General features: G+C 42.1%; 1 protein-coding gene across 2 annotated transcripts in view; it reads right to left on the bottom strand.

Moving 5' to 3' along the window:
- SNX29 (sorting nexin 29) overlaps positions 1–21,572 on the bottom strand; it is a 564,851-nt gene that overhangs the window by 339,134 nt on the left and 204,145 nt on the right. For both annotated transcript variants that reach the window (XM_073647695.1, XM_073647696.1), the window contains exon 15: positions 2,025–2,128. In XM_073647695.1, coding sequence (XP_073503796.1) covers positions 2,025–2,128 — 104 coding nt within the window. The remainder of the gene's footprint in view (positions 1–2,024; positions 2,129–21,572) is intronic.

Genomic DNA, 21,572 nt, shown 5'->3' with positions numbered 1-21,572 from the left:
GACGCCAACTTTGGAGAACTTGACAGTGCGCACTGGGCATGTTGTGAGGATTCACAAGTCTGCAGTCACATTTAGTGACTGCATACTTAAGCCTCAAGCCTGGACAACCCCTTTAAACCATGGGGCCGATTCATTAAGGTGTGTTACGCCAGACTTTTTCTTATTAAATTACAATATTTCTGTGGAACTTGGAGGTTGTGAGAAAATATTGTACTTTTTGTGTTTATGTGCCCAAATACAGCATGGACGAGGATGGGCGTGGTTACGCCAGCCCATCAAATTCATGAAAAGCTATGCCACTTTGGTGGGGTAACTTAATTCAGTAATGTATACCAGTCCTTCTGGCTGAAGTAAATTTCTGGCAGAGGTACATGCCAATTAAGAGGAGCGCCTAATACATTAAGTGGGGTATCATATTCTAGTGAGTCCGTTCATTAACAGTGTTAATGAATCGGCCCCTATGTTTTCTTTGAAAAGCTGCAGCACTTCAGACAATAACATAAACGGCTGCAATTCTGCTGCCAAGCTCTGATTGATAATACCCCTGGTTTTGACAGCATGCATCAACTAACAGGTTCTCTTTAAAGGGACTCAGCACATAATGCCTGTTCAAGTCAAGTCCTGCAGCTCGGTGCTTCACAGCGTGGCGAAACATTTAAATACACCATCCCACCTGCTTGTTTTCCCTTTATCTCCCTTTTCTTTGATTGACAGCTCTGGCTTCATGGAACCAAAAAATGGTTGAGATAGAACGAAAACAAGCAGGTGGGAAGGTGTATACAAATGATTGGCCACACTGTGCCGCACCGAGCACCTGTACTTGGTTTGAACAGTCATTCTGTGCTGACCGAGTCCCTTGAAAGGGTTATTCCAATGTCCTAAAATATATATTGGCAGTTAGTGTAAAAATAAGCAAGTTTGCAATTTACTTGCTTTATTTATCTTGCTCTGTTTTCATTTTAGGTCTTTTTTGAGTTTTATTGTTTACCGCTCATTGCTAAGGTAACCACCTCTGCTGCTGTCTTGAGAGGTGGCTGAAACATAAGCTGTTGCTACATTATTTTCATAATAATTGAACCCCATTCAAGTCCATTGGAGGTCAAAAATCTCTCTTATTTTCATTCAAGGGAACCTGTCACCAGAAAAAAATGCTATTAACCTGCAGATATGGGGTTAATCTGCATGTTAATAGCGTTAATAACCTGCCCGGCGCCTGCACTTAGCCAAATGCTGTCGGGAGAAAATTAACTTTATTCCTCCCGCAGCACTTGGCTTCCCATCATAGGGGCAGCACTGGCGCGGGTTCAGTCACCACTCTGAGTTTACACGGTGGCGGTTGTAACCCCACCCCCAGCACTCACTGAAAGCAGCTCTGTATTAGTGCCAGCTGTCAGTCAGTGCCAGGGGCGCAGTTACAGCAGTCACAGTGTATATTCAGAGCGGTGGCTGAACCCGCGCCGGCGCCACCCCTATGACTGAATGCCGAGCGCTGCCAGGGAAAAAGTTCATTTTCTCCCAACAGCATTTGGCTAAGTGCAGGCGTCAGGCAGGCTAATAACGCTATTAACCTGCAGAATAACCCCGCAGGTTAATAGCGTTTTTCTTAGTGATCGGTTCCCTTCAACGTGTTAATTTAATTTCTATTATTATTACAAATGTAATAATTAAAGTTCTCACTGAACTCAACACAACATTAAAAAATAAATGACAAAACCATTAAGGCTACAGCCCACTTCAGTTAAAAGAAGGCAGTAGAGAGTATGGTAAAAAAAATGCAACGTTAATAAATATATCCAAATTCTAAACCTTCCATCACAAAGTTACTGATCACTAAAAATTACCGTAAGAAATAATTAAAAGGGAATATATTTGTTATGAATCCTCACTATTATTACACTGGTAATTTATGCATCTCAGTTATGGGGATTCTAAAAAAGAACTTACCGTATGTTATAAAATAATAGTTATCAGATGTTCAAAGCATTAATAAAAAACACAGGACTCGTTATACAAGCCTGATTTACCTCTATGAGCTTGCGTTCATATGAACTGGCTAATTCATCGTGGTCCACCACTGGCTTCACTTCAGGAAGAATTTCTCCATCAATATTTCGAAGGTTTGGGAAAGCTACAAAGAAGTGATATTACCGTTAGTTTGATTTGCAACCATAATTATAACACCAAAAAAATAAATGCTACTTTAAATCTCTTAAAATTTCACTTTTGTATGTGGCAAACCAAAACACATCCATCATTTCTGTGAGCAGTATTACTGCTTTTATTAAAGCTACGACTATCTCAATTAGCTAGATTCTGCACAGTTTCAAGTCATGTAATTGGTCATTGTTTTTTTCAACAAACTCTGCAAAAATCAAAAGTGAACACGAGAAAATTAGCAATATATCTTATCAGAGAAATCAGCCTTTTTCTCCACTTGTGAGCCACTTTTCCTCAGCCTGCCTCCATAACGCATAAAAAATAACTAAACTGCACCTTGCTCAAAACAAGACAGACTGCCAGCTCACTGAAGAATTAGATTACAGATGCCTACTGAAGTTTATAGAGAGGGGATCGGAATGAGAGAAAGGCACAGACACATATATACCAGCTTACTTTACAGTAAGTTTTATCTCATCCTAGAGTTGGATTCACAGCTACACTGATGAGTACATCTGTATTCTGTCCTTCATACTGCTGTTGCTTCAAAACATGTGCTACATAAAAAAGACCTTTGACCTTGAGAAAGGTGCTGAATAGCATTGGTATTAATAAAAACCTTATCTGAAGCTCCAAGGCTCCTCATTTCCAGCAACGCAGCCATAAGTGATTCTCTCCATTCTGGTAAATACAAATCTGGAAGATATCTCCTCCAACAGAGGATATTCAGGCTTAAACTAGTATTGTGCCTTCACACAACACCATCAATATACTGCCAAAATCATTCTAATTAAAAAAAAAAAAATGGAGAAAACTTAAAGAGATTGTCCACCACTTTTACATCGATGGCCTCTCATTAGGATAGGTCACCAATGTCCGACACCCGGCACCCCTCCCATCACCTGCCAATGGTGTCGGCGGCCGGAAGTACTCACTTGCCGAGCTGCTCCGTCTACTTGTAGTGGCAGCTGCAGGGTACTGCACATTATCCTCCTATTGGTTTGAATAGAAGGCGGATGTGTAGTACCAAGCCCCAGCCAATACAAGTAGACGGAGCAGCTCGGCAAGGGAGTACTTCCGGTTGGCGGCCGACACAGATAGCAGCTGATAGGCGGGAAGCCGGGTGTCGGACCCTGGCCAATCAGACATTGATGATCTATCTTAATGATAGGCCATCAATGTAACAGTAGTGGATAACCTCTTTAAAGAAGGGTTCACTCTTCATTGTATCGAGATCCGATCTGCTTTAAGATATTTACAGGGGAAAAAAAAACACATGGGGAATTGGGTTTAATTTCGATAATGTCACATGATCAGAGCTTAAAACTCAACACAAAATTTCAAAACAGAAGTCTTTTCAACATTCACAAAAAGTCATCACAATTAATTTACATGATGTCCCTAACATCTGTACTACTATTATGATCTAAACAAAGTTTTTCTATATGATAATTCTGCTAATTTGTCATTACAGAAACACAATTACATTACATCCTATCAGATCCAATAAAGCCTATTGTTTCATAATAACTTCAACATTAGCTATTTAATTTAGATATGGTGGTTATTTTCACTATTGCAATATTTTTATTTATTTTATTAAAGGTGTTTCATTGCAATTAAATATTGTAACTGTTCATTCGGGAAGATTAAAACACAAGGGTTTATTTTTTAGAAGTAAAATACTGATTGTCTATCCTCACATTAGGTTTCAATATTTGATCAGTCAGGGTCTTACTCTCCACTTAAAATAACCGATTGGGTTGATCTGTAGTTCCAAGGTCAGCAGCAACAATGAAAGTGCCAGCGACTAGCCCCAAGGGGTAAATGGTTTATCCCCGGGATAGGCCAAACATTATTTACTTCTGAAGAATCTTTAATGTTAAAGCCTCATTCTCAAGTACGAGAAAAACTGACCGAGATTCATCAGTGATTTTTGGTCAGATTTCCATCCAAGTTGCTTTGAGTGTCATGAGTTTTTCTCATACGTGAAAAGGGAAAACAAATTCTCTATTTTTTTCATATGTAACAGTTCTTAAAAATCGGACCACATTCTGATGACATCTGAGTACTGTCCAATTTTTCATGGACCCATAGACTTCTATTGCAGATTCTAATCGGACACTCGGATGAAAATATTACATGTCTCCGTGATTTCGCACGGACCACTCGGTCAGCGTGAAAATCACAGACATGTGAAAGACCCCATTCACTATTGTAGGTACGAGTGCTATGGGTGAAATAAATGGATGGCACTCGTATGTGAAAAACAGATGTCTGAATGAGGCCTTAGATACAATTCTTGACAAAATAATAGTCTTTGTAACAATTAAAGAAAGTGTTCCATAACTTAAACTCTGCTAAGTTCCTCTATTACTGCAGATTCCTGAGTACACTACATATTTTCTCTTCTCATCCCGATCATCCTTACCTCCAGATATCATTCGACCATAGTAAAAAAAAAAAAAAAAAATTCTAGGGAAATGTTCTTTAGCAATCAGGAGAACTCATCGGGCAGTTGAACAACAGTCTTATATATGGCTTGAGGCTACATTATATTTTTGCTCTACAATTGTTTCAATTAATGTGCTGCTTAAGGGTACGAAATGCACGGAATTTTCTGTGTCATCAATTAAACTACCCATCGTAAGACACATTTAAGACATGTGGCTGAAAATATAATACTATAAACGTCTCTTTGGGATTTGACACCTTGGTGAAGACAACGGTGCACCGGAAAAGAAAAAGTGAATATTTATATGTTCATCTGTCTTACAAACTGACAGTTTCCTTGATGTATAATGGCACACATCATTTAGGTTCCTTCCAAGTGATCCTCTACGCTGGAGTGATTCCGTTACGGAAGGAGGAACCATAGCTCTCTAAAGGCTTCCGTAATCCAAAGTCAGCGGGTAAATGTGGATCGCTGTTCACGGTTGTCATATTTTATACTGTGTTTCTATGCTCGGCCAGGAGGAATAACACCCACCGCAGTATACACGGGAGTGTAAGGGGTACGAGGGAAACTAGTGTTAATTATTCATTACCGATTGTTCGCTCAGTAAAATCTCCAATACAACCATCAACTTTTTTCAAATTTGTTTCTTGCTTCCTACAGTTGGTAACAAAATATATTTACATATGAGAAAGTTTGTGGGTTTTGTGAAAATTTTTCATTATAAGGGTTTATCCAAGACGATTTTATTTTTTTTTTAGCAACAGGCAGGTAGTTGCTACCTACGTGCCAGTACTACCCAGCACCAGCTTCGAGAAGATACTAACCGCTCCTGCCGGTGATTCTGCCACTTCATGTCAACAGAGTAGCTCTTTCTCTTCTGCTCTTCTCTGTTGACGGGCGTGACTGCCAACTTCATACTGATTGACAGCAGTTAGGCAGTGGGGAGCTGGCTGTCAATCAGCATGATATAGGTAGTAACACCCTGTCAACAGAGAAGAGCAGAAGAGAAGCAGCTGCTCTGTCGATGTGACATCAGCGGAAGCTGCAGAATTGCCACCAGGAGCGGTCTGTGACCATGCTTTGCAGGTAGAGATTGGCGCCAGGCACAACAGGCAGGTAGGTAGCAACTACTTGCCTGTTAGTTCTTAGGCACACCGTAAGAAATTAAAATAGTCCCCAATAATCTGTTTAACACTAGTCAAAAACATTGTAAAATAAAGTGGCTACTTTGTCACTTAAAAATTGTCTAAGTATGCCAATGACCGAATCCGCACTAACCAAAGCTCAAAAAGAACTTAAAGAGAATCTTTCAGAAGATGCAGCCCCCAAAACTGTTTATATGACCATGTAGTACTCTCTGAAAGATAATGGCATCCAAACCTGATGCAATCATTTGATCTCTGAATAATGAATCATTGTTATATTTCATATAAAAGCAAATGATGCTTAAGTGCTCTAGGAGTGTCAAAACACTTCCTAAGGCCACAGCCCTACTATCAGTATTTGGTCAGTATTCAGTCAGTATTTTTTCTCAGGAGTGGGAGCCAAAACCAGGAGTGGGTGATAAATGCAGAATTGGTGACTTGTTTCTATTATACCTTTTCTCTGATTGTTCCTCACCTGGTTTTGGCTCCCACTCCTGAGAAAAAATACTGACCAAATACTGACCAAATACTGATAGTGGGGCTGTGGCCTAAGCCTCTGCCTCCCTGACTCTATTCCCATAATACTATTTTCCTGACTACTGTGTAGTCAATCCAAATTTGTTAGTCAAGCAGAAAAAGCTGGGGCTGGGAAGGAAAAAGAGCCAGTAAAGCAGAGGCTTGGGAAGTGCTTTGACACACCCAGAGCACTTAAGTCTCATTTGCATATTAATTAAAGCAACAATTTTGAATCCGGGGAGTAAGAAATTGCACAAGTAAAAGGTATAGATGACATCATCTTTCAGTGAGCAACCTGACCAAAGGTTTAGTGGTGGGGGAGGGGAGGAAGCAAAACAATTTGACAAATTCCCTTTAATACAGTCACACCAGTGCTTGCACCTTGCATTGGTTTCTCAGCCAACACTCCAAGCATTTTGCCCCTTAGGTTGATCAAGTAAATACTGTAATTCCAGTGTAAGTAAAGATACAATGGAACATTATTGAATATTTTATTATCATATGTGAGGAGTGTTAAGATTGGTCATAGGAAAGGTCTCTATGGACAGGCGTATATTGTAACAAGCAACCTCTGAGTTGTATGGACCGAAGATATGGAAAATATAGTCTGCCATTGGGCTGTTCTGTACCTACTTAATCTGGAGACCTACAGAGGTTATTCTTCATGGATTTACATATAAATCAGACAGAAAAAAAGTTTTGGGATACATTATTACCAAGCATCGCTCTGTGATAAAGGACCATACAGAACACCACACAGACAGTTTCCAGGCAAATCATTTTGTTGCTCTTGAAGCCTTTCACCATAGCACAGTTTTTTGAGATGTGATTTATCTAAAGATGGACATTCACATTCTATATCTGGTGGCGAGACCTCATTTAGCTCATAGATATTGAATCCCCCCTTGAATACAGTATGTACCTAGGGTTTGGTCAAACAAGTGTTCTGATTGGTTTATTCCCTTTGCTCCAATGTCAGACACTTGCAATGGGGGTTATCTCCTTTAAGAACAAAAGATGGGACATGTTGAAATTCAACATGCCCGATCTTTCCCTGACACAGGTCGAACATGTAATATCCATTTGATTGTCTTCCTCAAAATCTACAAGTTCAGTTGTCCATAGTCCAATACTATGGTGTAAGTTAAACAATTCAGTGAGAAGAGTTAAACGGATTCTGACAGCTGGTGTTTGCTATGTAATCAGCGGACAGCATGATGTAAAGATTAAAACACTGAATTCAGTGATGTGTTACTTATTAGGCTGTGTGCTGCTGTTTACTTACAATGAAGGTTTTATCACAAGGAGATTATCACTGCCCATGCCAATTCGTCTGACCACGCCCCTCCTCTGATTAGTAGCTCACGGTCTATAGACGATATACACAAAGCTGTGGAGTGGGCGAGGTTAGCTTTCTGAGCTCTGCTACATGTTACATCTAAAGCTGTGGTGTAGGTGGGGCGGCTTTCTGAGCTCTGCTACATCTAAAAACTCTGTGTCACAACTGCTGCATTCAGCTGCATACATTGCTGGAATCAGGGTCTCTTTTCCCACATTATGCTGCTGTCAGATGAGGGAGCACCTGCTGACAGATTCCCTTCAATAAAAAAAGATACAACAAATGCAAAGGCGTTTTACCCTTTTTAGTTTTAAGTAACATTCTATACACGGTTGTCCTTTACCACAGTATGGCAGCATAGTACCATAGAGATGACAGCGCCACTATTCTCGACAAGTTAATTGTTGTACATTTCACACTCGCCTTGTATAAGAAGGTGATCACTCAGATCTGTAAAAATGACTGTAGAAAAAATGTAAAGGTCACAAAGAATGTAATGAAACTGCTCCATGTAATCATTCATTCTAAAGGCACCTTTCACATTTATCTCCAGGTAAAAAATCGGAATCCGAGAACAGCACAACTGGAAAAAGTGAAGAAATGTAACATTTTACATATGGGATAATATGCTTAATATTACAAATATTTTTACCAAAAGGAATTAATTTGGAATAGATTTTTTTTCCTGATCCTCAACATTAACATTTGGAAAAGGGGGTAATAATATTACATATTTAAAATAATTGGGGGCAAAACTGGCACATATAGCAATCTTCCATTTTCACACGGGAAATTGCTTCCTACCGACCATTTCCTCTGTATTTATACTTCAAGGGCACGGAAGCATTGCTAGTGTTTACTTGAAAACTAATATTGCATTTCTTATCAAAGCAACATATACTGTATTTTATGCTTGCTGGCTCCTACCAATGCAATGTTGGTTCTCAGGGGAGCATGGCGGCACTCCCAAATAAGACTTCCTGCTACCTGTGTAATTATTTAAAGAGGTACTCCACAGGGACAAAAAAAAGTATTCACATAAAAATGCCATCAAACACTATAAGGCTATGTTCACACATCATGTTTTTTTCAGCGTTTTTTTGATGCGTTTTGCAGTACCAGCAAAGTCTATGAGATTCCAGATATCTCATGCACACATCATGTTTTTTTTCTTTTCAGGATTTTGTGCTTTGCATGTTTTTTTGCAAAATAGAGCACGTCACTGATAGGCAGGGGTGCTGAGTATCGGACCCCGGCCGATCAGACATTGATGCCCTATCCCAAGGATAGGTCGTCAATGTAAAAGTAGTGGACAACCTCTTTAAGGTAACAAACTTCAGAGTTCGGTAATGTCATGTTAAGAATTTCAGATTTTAGGACATTAACCTTAAAATTACTGACCTTACTAAATTTTGACAATTCTCTAAGAAACACAAGTGATCTTACTCTTGGAGAGAATAAATAGATTTAGTCCGGATTGTCTAGTCCAGTAAGAAACTGACTGAAATTGATCCAAACTGAACATTTTTGAGCCTCATCAAAGTAAGAGGAACTGGTAAGAAAACAGAAAGATAGTAATTAAATCCTGGCCTTACACGGGACCCTCCAATATTAGGTGCACAATGCTTGTTAAGTCCAGCAGACAAATTCTGACGGTGTTCCACAGGAATGTGAAATATACAGAGAGTCTAATTTGCAATGATCTTACTTAGCCAATTGACTCGCAAGAGATATCCCAAGAGAACAATACAGAAATACCAGCAGCTGCTCAATACTAGCTGTTGACTGTCTAATAAAACAAGTCCTGGAATGGAGACAACATTTGTAGAAAAGTAATTCAAGAAAAGGCAGTGAAGCTGTCAAACAGACTAAATTTAAGATGGAATCCCCAATCTCATATTAAACTAATTACCGGCTCTTCACCGCGCTGCACACAACTCTGTTCACCATTCTACAGAACTCAAATTTACCATGTAATAAGGCCTCGTTCACATGTCCATTTTTTTTTGCAAATGAGTGCTATCCGCATTTTTCACGGATTGCACTTGCACCTACAGTGGTGAGTAAAAGTATTGGCACCCCTGCAATTCTGTCAGATAATACTCAGTTTCTTCCAGAAAATGATTGCAATCACAAATTCTTTGGTAATATTCTCTTCATTTAATTTGCTTGCAAGGAAAAAACACAAAAGAGAATGAAGCAAAAATCAAATCATTGATCATTTCACACAAAACTCCAAAAAAGGGCCAGACAAAAGTATTGGCACCCTCAGCCTAATACTTGGTTGCACAACCTTTAGCCAAAATAACTGCGAACAACCGCTTCCGGTAACCATCAATGAGTTTCTTACAATGCTCTGCTGGAATTGTAGACCATTCTTCTTTGGCAAACTGCTCCAGGTCCCTGATATTTGAAGGGTGCCTTCCCCAAACTGCCATTTTGAGATCTCTCCACAGGTGTTCTATGGGATTCAGGTCTGGACTCATTGCTGGCCACCTTAGAAGTCTCCAGTGCTTTCTCTCAAACCATTTTATAGTGCTTTTGGAAGTGTGTTTTGGGTCATTGTCCTGCTGGAAGACCCATGACCTCTGAGGGAGACCCAGCTTTCTCACACTGGGCCCTACATTATGCTGCAAAATTTGTTGGTAGTCTTCAGACTTCATAATGCCATGCACACGGTCAAGCAGTCCAGTGCCAGAGGCAGCAAAGCAACCCCAAAACATCAGGGAACCTCCGCCATGTTTGACTGTAGGGACCGTGTTCTTTTCTTTGAATGCCTCTTTTTTTTCCTGTACCATCTATGTTGATGCTTTTTCCCAAAAAGCTCTACTTTTGACCAGAGAACATTTTTCCAAAACGTTTTAGGCTTTCTCAGGTAAGTTTTGGCAAACTCCAGCCTGGCTTTTTTATGTCTCGGGGAAAGAAGTGAGGTCTTCCTGGGTATCCTACCATATAGTCCCTTTTCATTCAGACGCCGACGGATAGTATGGGTTGACACTGTTGTACCCTCGGACTGCAGGACAGCTTGAACTTGTTTGGATGTTAGTCGAGGTTCTTTATCCACCATCCGCACAATCTTGCGTTGAAATCTCTCGTCAATTTTTCTTTTCCGTCCACATCTAGGGAGGTTAGCCACAGTGCCATGGGCTTTAAACTTCTTGATGACACTGCGCACGGAAGACACAGGAACATTCAGGTCTTTGGAGATGGACTTGTAGCCTTGAGATTGCTCATGCTTCCTCACAATTTGGTTTCTCAAGTCCTCAGACAGTTCTTTGGTCTTCTTTCTTTTCTCCATGCTCAATGTGGTACACACAAGGACACAGGACAGAGGTTGAGTCAACTTTAATCCATGTTAACTGGCTGCAAGTGTGATTTAGTTATTGCCAACACCTGTTAGGTGCCACAGGTAAGTTACAGGTGCTGTTAATTACACGAATTAGAGAAGCATCACATGATTTTTCAAACAGTGACAATACTTTTGTCCACCCCCTTTTTTAGGTTTGGTGTGGAATTATATCCAATTTGGCTTTAGGACCATTCTTTTTGTGTTTTTTCATTGAAGACAAATTAAATGAAGATAATATTACCAAAGAATTTGTGATTGCAATCATTTTCAGGAAGAAACTGAGTATTATCTGACAGAATTGCAGGGGTGCCAATACTTTTGGCCACCACTGTATAATAGTTAAAGGGGTCATGATTGCAGCTTTGTGTGCTCCACAGCAGCACTTCCCGCTGTAACTGGGGGCAGGAGGTTGGTGTCTCTGGCAGCATTTTGAAGGCTATGGAGAATATCTTGTCACCCACTTGCAAAATCTGTACACTTCTATCAAACTAAGGTTACTAATGAATCCTCTCCAGGATGAATGAACGACCTTAGTGTTAGGTCACGTTCACACATTTCAGTATTTGGTCAGTATTTTATATCAGTATTTGTAAACCAAAACCAGGAGTGGAACAACCGGAGGAAAAGTAGAATAGAAACACGTCATCACTTCTGTATTTATCACCCACTCCTGGTTTTGGCTTACAAATACTGATGTAAAATACTGACCAAATACTGAAAGTGTGAACGTGACCTTACAGAGTCTACCCTGAAGAACCTGTCCTGTTCTCCATTACCCAAGGAACCCTTGTAATGTTTAGTCTACACAGTGGAGGAGCTGCAAGGAAATTAATCAGTAGCTATCAGCTTTCCAGATAATATCTGATTACAAGAGGTCCAAATTATCAGGATTACCAGAGATCAACCTATTAAGAGATCACTTTAGAGACGACCTGCCACCAGGTAAAAAGTGGTCAATTTTTGCTCTTATTTTATTCCTGCCATTCCCTTGAGTATTGTTTTGTTCTGTTTTTTCATTAGTAAATCCACTATACCAGGGGTGGGCAATGAATTTTCCCGAGAGGCCACATGAGGGCCGAACCAATAGGCTGAAATTAATTCTGCTCAATATTAACATTAACATATTAATAAATCATTTATGTTAATATTAATTGTATCACTTAATATTGAGCAGAATTAAGTGTGCCGACATCCCCCTATATGCCATATAAGCCCGCATACATAGGGCAGCACGGTGGCTCAGTGGTTAGCACTGCAGCCTTGCAGCGCTGGGGTCCTGGGTTCAAATACCACCAAGGACAACATCTGCAAGGAGTTTGTATGTCCTCCCCGTGTTTGCGTGGGTTTCCTCCGGGTTCTCCGGTTTCCTCACACACTCCAAAGACATACTGATAGGCAATCTTGATTGTGAGCCCCAATGGGGACAGTGGCGATAATGTCTGTAAATTGTCTGAATTGTAAAGCTCTGCGGAATATGTGGGTGCTATATAAATAAAAAGATATTTATCATTATTATTATTATACAGCCCCCCTATTTACCATAGTAGCCGACACACAGCCCCCTATATACTGAAGGCACTACACACAGCCCCCTATATACAGTACGAGCCTCCACAAAACCTCTCTATATACGGCATGAGACCCCCACATAGCTTTTCTACATACAGTATTGGCCCCACGTAGCCCTCTATGTAAAATAAGGGCCCCACATAGCCCCCTGTATGCAGTATGAGCCCCACATAGTCCCCTATATACAGTATGAGCCCCTACATAGCAGCTCTATATACAATATGAGCCCTCACATAGCCTCCTGTTTATAGTATTAGCCCCCATATAGCATTTTATGTACAGTATAAGCCCCACATAGCCTCCTATGTACAGCAAGAGTCCCACATAGCCTATATACAGCATTAGCCCCATATAGTCTCCTATATACATACAAATAAAAAAAAAATACATACAAATATCCTATATACTTAATACCATAATCTAAACTATTTTCTAATATACTTGAATTAAAAATTCCCCATCCTACCCTAACTGTGATTCCTATTTTTTTCCACTTCTATTTTTGTGACTCCTCGCTTGAAAATCCCAGTGCATGCTGGGATACTCAAACGAAGCATCATCAGGGGCTTGTTTCAGGGGCTGGTCTAGTCCCAACACGATGTGCACAATGACCGTGCACTCTCTGCTGTCAAAGAAAATGGGAAAAGTGCGGTCTATGGAGCGCCGGGCGATCAGAGTAGACGAATTTGGGAAAACGAGGGATTCCTTCTAAACAGAGCCTTTATATGGAATAATAATCACAACGCGTTTCGGCAGTGGATTACTGCCTTCTTGAGATGATAAAGTGTATTACAAGTGTGCACATTTTATACAAAAGAAAACACCTGTCAATGAGTAACAATCAAGAAGAAATGGCACTTTAACCTTATTTGGCCCAAAAGGGATTTCATATACCAAATTAAACGCATTTAATATAAACAACAATGAAATAATAAAAAAAAAAAATAGCATTAAAATGAAACAATATGCTAATGTCAAATGCAAAAATAAATCAAAAATGATAAAAAAAAAAATAGAATTAGACTCACTGGTAATTCGGCTTCTAAGACCCTCCACGACAGCACACCAGGAGGTAGCCTCCCTATCCTAATTAGGGACAGGAAAACAAGAGGTTAAATAGCCCCTCCCCGCTACCATCGCCAGTGTTTTCAAAGGACCACACAGAATGAATGCTCTAAATATTTTATTAACACTAAGGATTTTTCCATCAATAAGTAAAGGGCGGGAATTACCCGTGTTGTCATGGAGGGTCTTAGAAACCGAATTATCGGTAAGTCTAATTCTATTTTCTCCAATCCCCTCTACGACAGCACACCTGGAGTAATACCAAAGAATGAATCTTAGGGAGGGACAACAGCCTGAAGGACTTTCCTTCCAAATGCTAAATCTCTATTTGACATTACATTTAGTCTATAATGTTTAGCAAAGGTATGGACAGACGACCAAGTAGCTGCCCTGCAAATCTGTCCGATGGATGCACTAGCCAAGAGACCGACAGAGCTCTAGTAAAATGAGCTTTCAAGGATTCCGGAGGAGGCAAATCTTGAACTATGTATGTTTCACAAATTGCTTTCTTAATCCAATTTGCTAGCGTATTTTTTGCAATTTTCTTCCCTCTTACGTCCAATGCGTGGAATTCTTCTTCCTTGCTATTTGATGGATTTTGACAGAATGACAGAAGAATTATAGGCTGAGACATATGAAAATCAGACGACACCTTGGAAAGAAAAGAAGGTTCCAACTGGAGGATGATCCTGTCCTCCAAAATATGACAATAAGGTTCTCTGATAGACAGGGCTTGGATTTCACCCACTCTCCTGGCTTTAGTCAGAGCTATAAGAAATGCCGCTTTCCGAGACAATTTGTCTATATGTGCCTCAGCTATTGGCTCAAAAGGATGCATAGTTAGGCCTCTAAGAACCATGTTGAGATCCCAAGGTGGAACTATTTTAGCTCTTGTTGGATTTATCCGAGAAGCAGCTATCATGAACCTCTTAATCCATCTGTTCTGGGCCAAATCAGTATCAAAATAGGAGCTTAAAGCAGAGACTTGGACCTTCAGTGTGCTTGGTCTCAATCCTTTAAACAGACCGTTCTGTAGGAAATCCAAGATTCGGGCCAGGTCAGGCCGAAAGGGATTTAATGGACGAGGTTCATACCACAGCTTGAAAGCTTTCCAGATTTTTTCATAGATGGAATTCGTGACCTGTTTTCTGCAGTGTATGGATCACCTCTACTGAGAAGCCTCTGGCTCTTAAGAGGGCGGTCTCAGAAGCCAAGCCGCTATTAACAAATTTTGAGGGGCCAGATGGTAGATCGGGCCCTGATGCAGCAGATCATGGATTTGAGGAAGCATCAATGGATCCTCCATTTTTAGACTGCTCAATGTTCCAAACCATGCTTTTTTTGGCCACATTGGAGCTATTAGGACCGTCTTGACTCCTTCCGACCTGATTTTTTGTAAGGTCCTTGGTATTAACGGAATAGGGGGAAAAGCATAAGCGAGCCCGACTTCCCAAGGGTGAGCGAATGCATCTATCCCTGTTGCTGAATCCTCGGGGTCCAAGGAGAAAAAGGCTCTTACTTTTGCGTTTTTCTGGTTCGCAAACAGATCCACATCTGGGTATCCCCACTTTTGTACAATCATCTGAAATATCTTCGAGTTCAGACTCCACTTCCCTGGATGAATGTCTTTCCTGCTCAACAAGTCTGCCTGATAGTTGTCGGAGCCCCTTAGGTGCAGAGCCGACAAGGATAGTAGATGATGCTCCGCCCAGTGGAAGATCCTTTCTGAGATCATTTGCAATCTCCTGTTTCTTGTACTTCCCTGATGTCTCAAGTGGGCTACAGTTGTCATATTGTCCGAGTAGACCCTGACATGTGACCCCTGAAGCGGAGAACTGGCTGCCCATAGGGTTTCCTCCACCGCTTTCAGTTGTCTTAGGTTTGAGGATTGCGCTGCTACTTCCTGTGACCAGACTCCTTGAAAGGCCACGTGGGAGACTACTGCTCCCCATCCCCTTTTGCTTGCGTCTGTCTTGACAGATAACAAGGGAAGTTGAATCCACGCTGAACCTTTCTCCAGATTTTCTGGACAGAGCCACCACCTTAAAGATGCTTTCACCTCCTCTGGCAGATGAATCCTGCTGGTGAAGGAACCTGGAGATCTGTCCCAACTGGAAAGGATGTAGCTTTGAAGGACCCTTGAATGTGCTTGAGCCCAAGGTACCGCTTGTATAGATAAGGTCATGGACCCGAGGACAGACATGACGAATCTTATTGACACTCTGCTCCGGTTCTTCAGTGCATAAACTTTCAACCTTAACTGAATCTGTTTCTCTTTTGGCAGAAAAGAGGCTTGCTGCTGAGAATCCAGGAGAATTCCCAAGAAAATCTTCCTGGTGGAGGGAATCAGATCCGACTTCTTGTAGTTTATCAACCATCCTAATGATTACAGAATCTGGAGGGTCATCTGAAGGTCTCTTTCCAAACTTGAAACTGAGGGAGACATCACTAAAAAATTGTCTAAATAGGGGACGATGCTGATATTCCGTTTTCTTAGACAAGCTACCACCTCTGCCATGATCTTTGTAAACAGGTGGGGTGCTGACGAAATTCCGAAGGGGAGTACATTGAATTGAAAATTAAGTACCTCTCGGTTCTGATTTACGGCAAATCTGAGAAATTTCATGTAGGTCAGGTGAATTGGTACATGGTAGTATGCCTCTTGCAGGTCTATTGTTGCCATGACAAATCCTTTCCCAATCAACAGAATCGTGGACCTTATCGACTCCATCTTGAACCATCTGTATTTCACATATTGGTTGAGATATTTTAGACTGAGGATTATCCTGTAAGAACCCAAAACCTTTTTTAACAGAAACACCTGAGAATAATGACCTTCTCCTTGTTTCATGCGAGGCACTGGTGAAATAACTCCCGAGTTTTGAAGATTCTGAAGACCTGTCATAATATCAACTTGTGTAATCTTGTCGATGGTAAAGACGTTACTTCTACCCTTCTTGGAGGGTAGGTAGCAAAGTCTATTTCGGCTCCTACCGCCACCATGTCCAGGATCTTCCTGTCTGAAGTTATTAGCTGCCATTGGAGAAGGAAGCTTGCAATCCTGCCTCCTACCTTCTTGGCGTCATTGTCTGTCTTGCCTAGAGCCTTGAAAGATATTCCTTCCTCTTCCCCCCTTTTGGGTAACTCCAGCGACCGGTTTTACCCTTGCCTCTGTACTGAAATGCTTGCTGCTGTTGCTGCTGAGGGGGAAGAAATGGTCTCTTTCTGAAGTTTCTTGGATTCCTCGGCTCTGGCAGAGACTTCTTCTTGTCGGATGCTTTCTCAAACAACTTGTCCAAGACTGCTCCAAACATATACTCTCCTTTAAACAGGATGGAACAAAGCTTAGATTTTGATGCGTTGTCCCCACTCCACATCTTCAACCATAGAGCTCTTCTTGTAGAATTAGGTAAGGCCGCCGATCTTGCCAAAATCTGGACAGACTCTGCTGAGGCATCAGCTAGGAATCCAGTGGCCTTTTTCAGCAAAGGAAGAGATGCCAGGAGGTCCTCCCGAGGAGTACCTTTCCAGAGATGTTCCTCTAGTTGTTGGAGCCAGAGAAACATAGAACGAGCTACACAAGACGAAGCGATATTCGTCTTCAGTGAAGCCGCCGATGTTTCCCATGTCTTCCTTAGCAGACTGTCCATCTTCCTATCCATAGGATCCTTCAGCTGGGACGACTCTTCAAAGGGAAGGGTTGTTTTCTTCGCTACCCTTGCCACTTGCACATCCACTTTTGGAACTTCCGTTCATAGCTTAGCTGTATTTTCATCCTGAGGGAATCTATCCTTCATTTCTCCTGCAACACTAAGCCTTTTTTCAGGTGACTCCCATTCATCCAAAATTAGACTCCGAATGTTGTCATGCAACGGGAACACTAACTTCTTCTTGGACTTGAGACCCCCAAATATCTCGTCCTGAACTGTATGGGTTTTCTTCTCGCCTTCCACCTGCATAGCGTCTCTCACCTGCGAAAACAATTCTTCCATATTCTCGGCAGAAAAGTAATATTTCCTATCCTCCTAATGATCTTCACTTAGGACTCCTTCCTCGGGTTCATCCATGGATCCCAATTCTTCTGAATCAGAGTTATCCCAGACCGTATACTTTCTCCTTTTTGGTGGAGATGGACCCTCAGCTCTGGCTTGCGAGAATGACTGTGAGAAGGAGGCTAGGGAGGATTGCATTTCCTGCCGAACCATTCCCCTGACTTCTTCCATAAGGGAAGGCTGTTCTTCCTTCACAATGCTGTTAGTGCATTTCTGGCATAGGGGTTTCTTATGCCCTGAAGCAAGCTTTTTTTCTACAAATGGCACATTTGCGAACTGTAGTATTTTCTCTCACTCTCGGTGCAGGATCCTTGTCTCCCTAAAATTAAAAAAGGGGGAGATTTAAAATACATTTTGGGATACTGCTCAAAAGAGAGTGAGGAACAACCTTGCCCCTAAGTACTTACTGGGGCAGGGTTAGCGCTGGGGTCTGCAGACACAGGCTTTGAAACAACACCCTCCATAGTAGCAGAATATTCTGTCCTACCTTAATGGTGTCTTCTTATCTGGGTCCTTTATAGAGGAGACCGAGATCCAGCGCCAAATTTCCACCTATGCGGTGAAAGATCCTCCATTCCTGAGCAAAACCGCGGCTTTTCAGTTTGAATTTCCCGCCGCGGCCCCATGCATTCCACGGTGGAACGCAACCTGAAGTGACGTCCCGCAGGCGGAATACCTGACTTCCGACGCATCCTGCATGCGCGCCGGAACGCTGCCATGGAGGACAGAGGAGACTCCGGCTGGGGAGCTACAGGAGGCCCCCAGCCCCCAAACACCACTCAGCTTTACCCGTAGGCAAAGGCGAGTGAGGGGGTCCCACTCCAGAGGGAAACGGGAGCTGTCAGGGAAAGAAGGCCAGAGGTGCTCGCTCCCTGTAGCCAGGCACAGGTAAATTTAATAGGGCCCTACTCGCCGGCCGCAGCCACCCTAGGTAACCTCTTCATCCCATAGGGACAGGAAAACACTGGGGATGGTAGAGGGGAGGGGCTATTTAACCTCTTGCTTTCCTGTCCCTAATTAGGATGGGGAGGCTACCTCCTGGTGTTCTGTCGTGGAGGGGATTGGAGAAATATATATATAAAAAATATTGATAAGACTCAATGAAAGTGATAATAAAAGTAGACATCAATACTACAGGGGATAATTTCCCATTAGATGTAATGTAACTTGTCAGTCTTCTTCTTGATTGTTACTCATTGACAGGTGTTTTCTTTTGTATAAAATGTGCACACTTGTAATACACTATCATCTGAAGGCAGTAAACCATTGCAGAAACGCGTTGTGATTATTCCAAATAAAGGCTCTGTTTAGAACGATCCCTCGTTTTCCTAAATTCCTCTACTTTGATCACCCGGCGCTCCATAGACTGCACTTTTCCCATTATCCCTCTTTGAGGGTCTGCGGCAGGAGCAGCCAAGAGATCGGAGCTCCAGTTAGTTGAATTGAGGACCCGTGTTCATGTCACACTTGGACACGTGACCGTTCGTCTCCAGTGTTCCCGGCGGCTCCCGGTTCATCTGGACATCCAGGCTTCTCCAGAGGTTGTGAAGGGTTGCACAACCCTGTAAGGTAAGCAGACACTTCAAACCCCTACCTGCTCCCCTGAATCACCAGGTTTTACCCATTAGCGCCTCTCTGTCTCTAACTTTTGTTTCACTCTCAGTTGTCGGCTCAGATCAGCAGTAATTAGCCGGTAACACAGCGTGTTTTTCAGAATATCCAGTGTGCATTACGACAGTGACATTACTTATGGGGGCGGCACTAGTCTCTGCATGCCGGGTATTCTGATAACTCGCCCTGTTGCCCGCTCGTTACGGCTGATCTGAGCCGCACTGTTTTTGAGAACATTGCACAGTGACAGTCGAGGTACTAATCCAGCCCCTGAAACGAGCATCACGGATGACGCTTCGCTTCGGGGAAGGATAGGGAATTTTTAATTCAAGCACATTAGAAAATGGTTTAGATTATGGCAATAAATAGATAGGGATTTAGGAGGAAAATTATTTTGGACTTCGGACCAACCCTTTAACAATTAAGGTGCATCTAAAATGGAGAACCCCTTTATACTGACTAACCTCAGTCATTTTAATGATATTATAAAGTGTAAGTTTTAAACAAAGTCATTGCCGCAGTTTTTAGAAATATTTCACAGTATGTACCTAAGGAATGGACAATGCCAGGAAAAAAGAGTCGATACCTGCCCGAACACTAAGGGTTAAACCCTTCTTGTCATCTTAAAATAACATTTTTGGACATTTATTTGCCTTAATCAAATGATTACACTTGTTTAAATGTTTGACAAAAAGGGACAGTGAATGAACGCAGCGATCTTTAAACGCGAGCTGAATAGCAGACCGGACTACGTGCTTTCCATCCACAACTCGCAATGGCACAGTCTTGGTACCCGGCTTTAGTCTTCAGTCAATTGCTGGAAAAGCAAACCGAGGAGCGGTGTTTGTGGACTGAACGGTTTATGTGTAGCGCTGCGCAGTGTGATGGCGTTCTCTAGAGAAAAAGGCTTCTCTGTAGGAAGACATTCCCGGCACTGCTCAAATCTTTCACTAGAACTCATTTCTTCAGTAATTTCTTGTAAACAACCTATTCCGTATTTTTCGGACTATAAGGCGCACATATAATCTCAGAATTTTCTCAGAAATCAAAAGTGCGCCTTATAGTCCGGTGCGCCTTATATATGGACCCGCACCTGGCTTAAGCAATACGGCCACCGTAGTCAGGATCCTCACTGAGCGCGGTGACACATACAGCTCTGTGCGCAGGAGCCCCGTGCTTAAGTTTCTATACCGACTACCCCATAAATGCCTCCTGTTAAAGAGACATGCTTATGATGCAGATTTTAAGCTTAAAGCTATAAGTCATGCAGTAGTGCATGGAAATAGAGCAGCTGCAAGAGAATTCAACATAAATGAATCTATGGTGCGTAAGTGGAGGAAACAAGAAGATGCCCTACGCCAGGGAAAGAAGACCAAACTGAGTTTCCGAGGAAACAAAGCAAGATGGCCACATTTGGAGGACAAAATAGAACAGTGGGTTATCGAACAAAGAGCCGCAGGTAGAAGCGTCTCCACTGTCTCTATTCGCCTAAAAGCCACAGTGATAGCACGCGACATGGAGATCAAGGACTTTCGAGGAGGTCCTTCATGGTGCTTTCGTTTTATGAAAAGGCGTAATCTCTCTATCCGCACCAGAACTACTGTCTGCCAGCAACTGCCAAAGGATTATGAAGAGAAGCTGGCCATTTTCCGCACCTACTGTATAACCAAAATAAATGAAAAGAAGATCCAACCAGAACACATCACTAGCATGGATGAGGTCCCCCTCACTTTTGACATCCCTGTAAACCGTACTGTTGAGAAAACAGGGACCAGTACGGTATCTATACGTACCACAGGAAACGAGAAGTCATCTTTCACTGTAGTTCTCGGCTGTCAGGCTAATGGCCAGAAACTACCACCCATGGTCATTTTCAAGAGGAAGACTTTGCCAAAGGAACAGTTTCCTGCTGGTGTCATCATCAAGGCTAATCCAAAGGGATGGATGGACGAGGAGAAGATGAGTGAGTGGCTGAGGGAGGTCTACGTCAGGAGACCGGATGGCTTTTTTCACAGATCCCCATCCCTATTGGTCTGTGACTCTATGCGCGCCCATCTGACCGAAGCTGTCAAAGACCAAGTGAAGAAAACTAATTCGGAGCTTGCCGTCATTCCGGGTGGATTAACCAAGGAGCTCCAGCCACTAGATATTGGCATCAACAGGTCTTTTAAAGTTAAATTGAGAGCTGCATGGGAGCATTGGATGACAGAAGGGGACCACACATTCACCAACACCGGGAGGCAACGCCGGGCGAGTTATGCCACTATGTGCAAGTGGATCGTGGATGCCTGGGAGAAGGTATCAGTCTCCA

The sequence above is a fragment of the Phyllobates terribilis genome, unplaced genomic scaffold (genome assembly GCF_046119375.1).
Source record: "Phyllobates terribilis strain yellow unplaced genomic scaffold, ASM4611937v1 Scaffold_9__5_contigs__length_417890890, whole genome shotgun sequence".
In the NCBI taxonomy this organism is placed as follows: Eukaryota; Metazoa; Chordata; class Amphibia; order Anura; family Dendrobatidae; genus Phyllobates; species Phyllobates terribilis.
The sequence above is the reverse complement of the archived record's forward strand: the minus strand, read 5'-3'. Positions and strand labels throughout refer to the sequence as shown.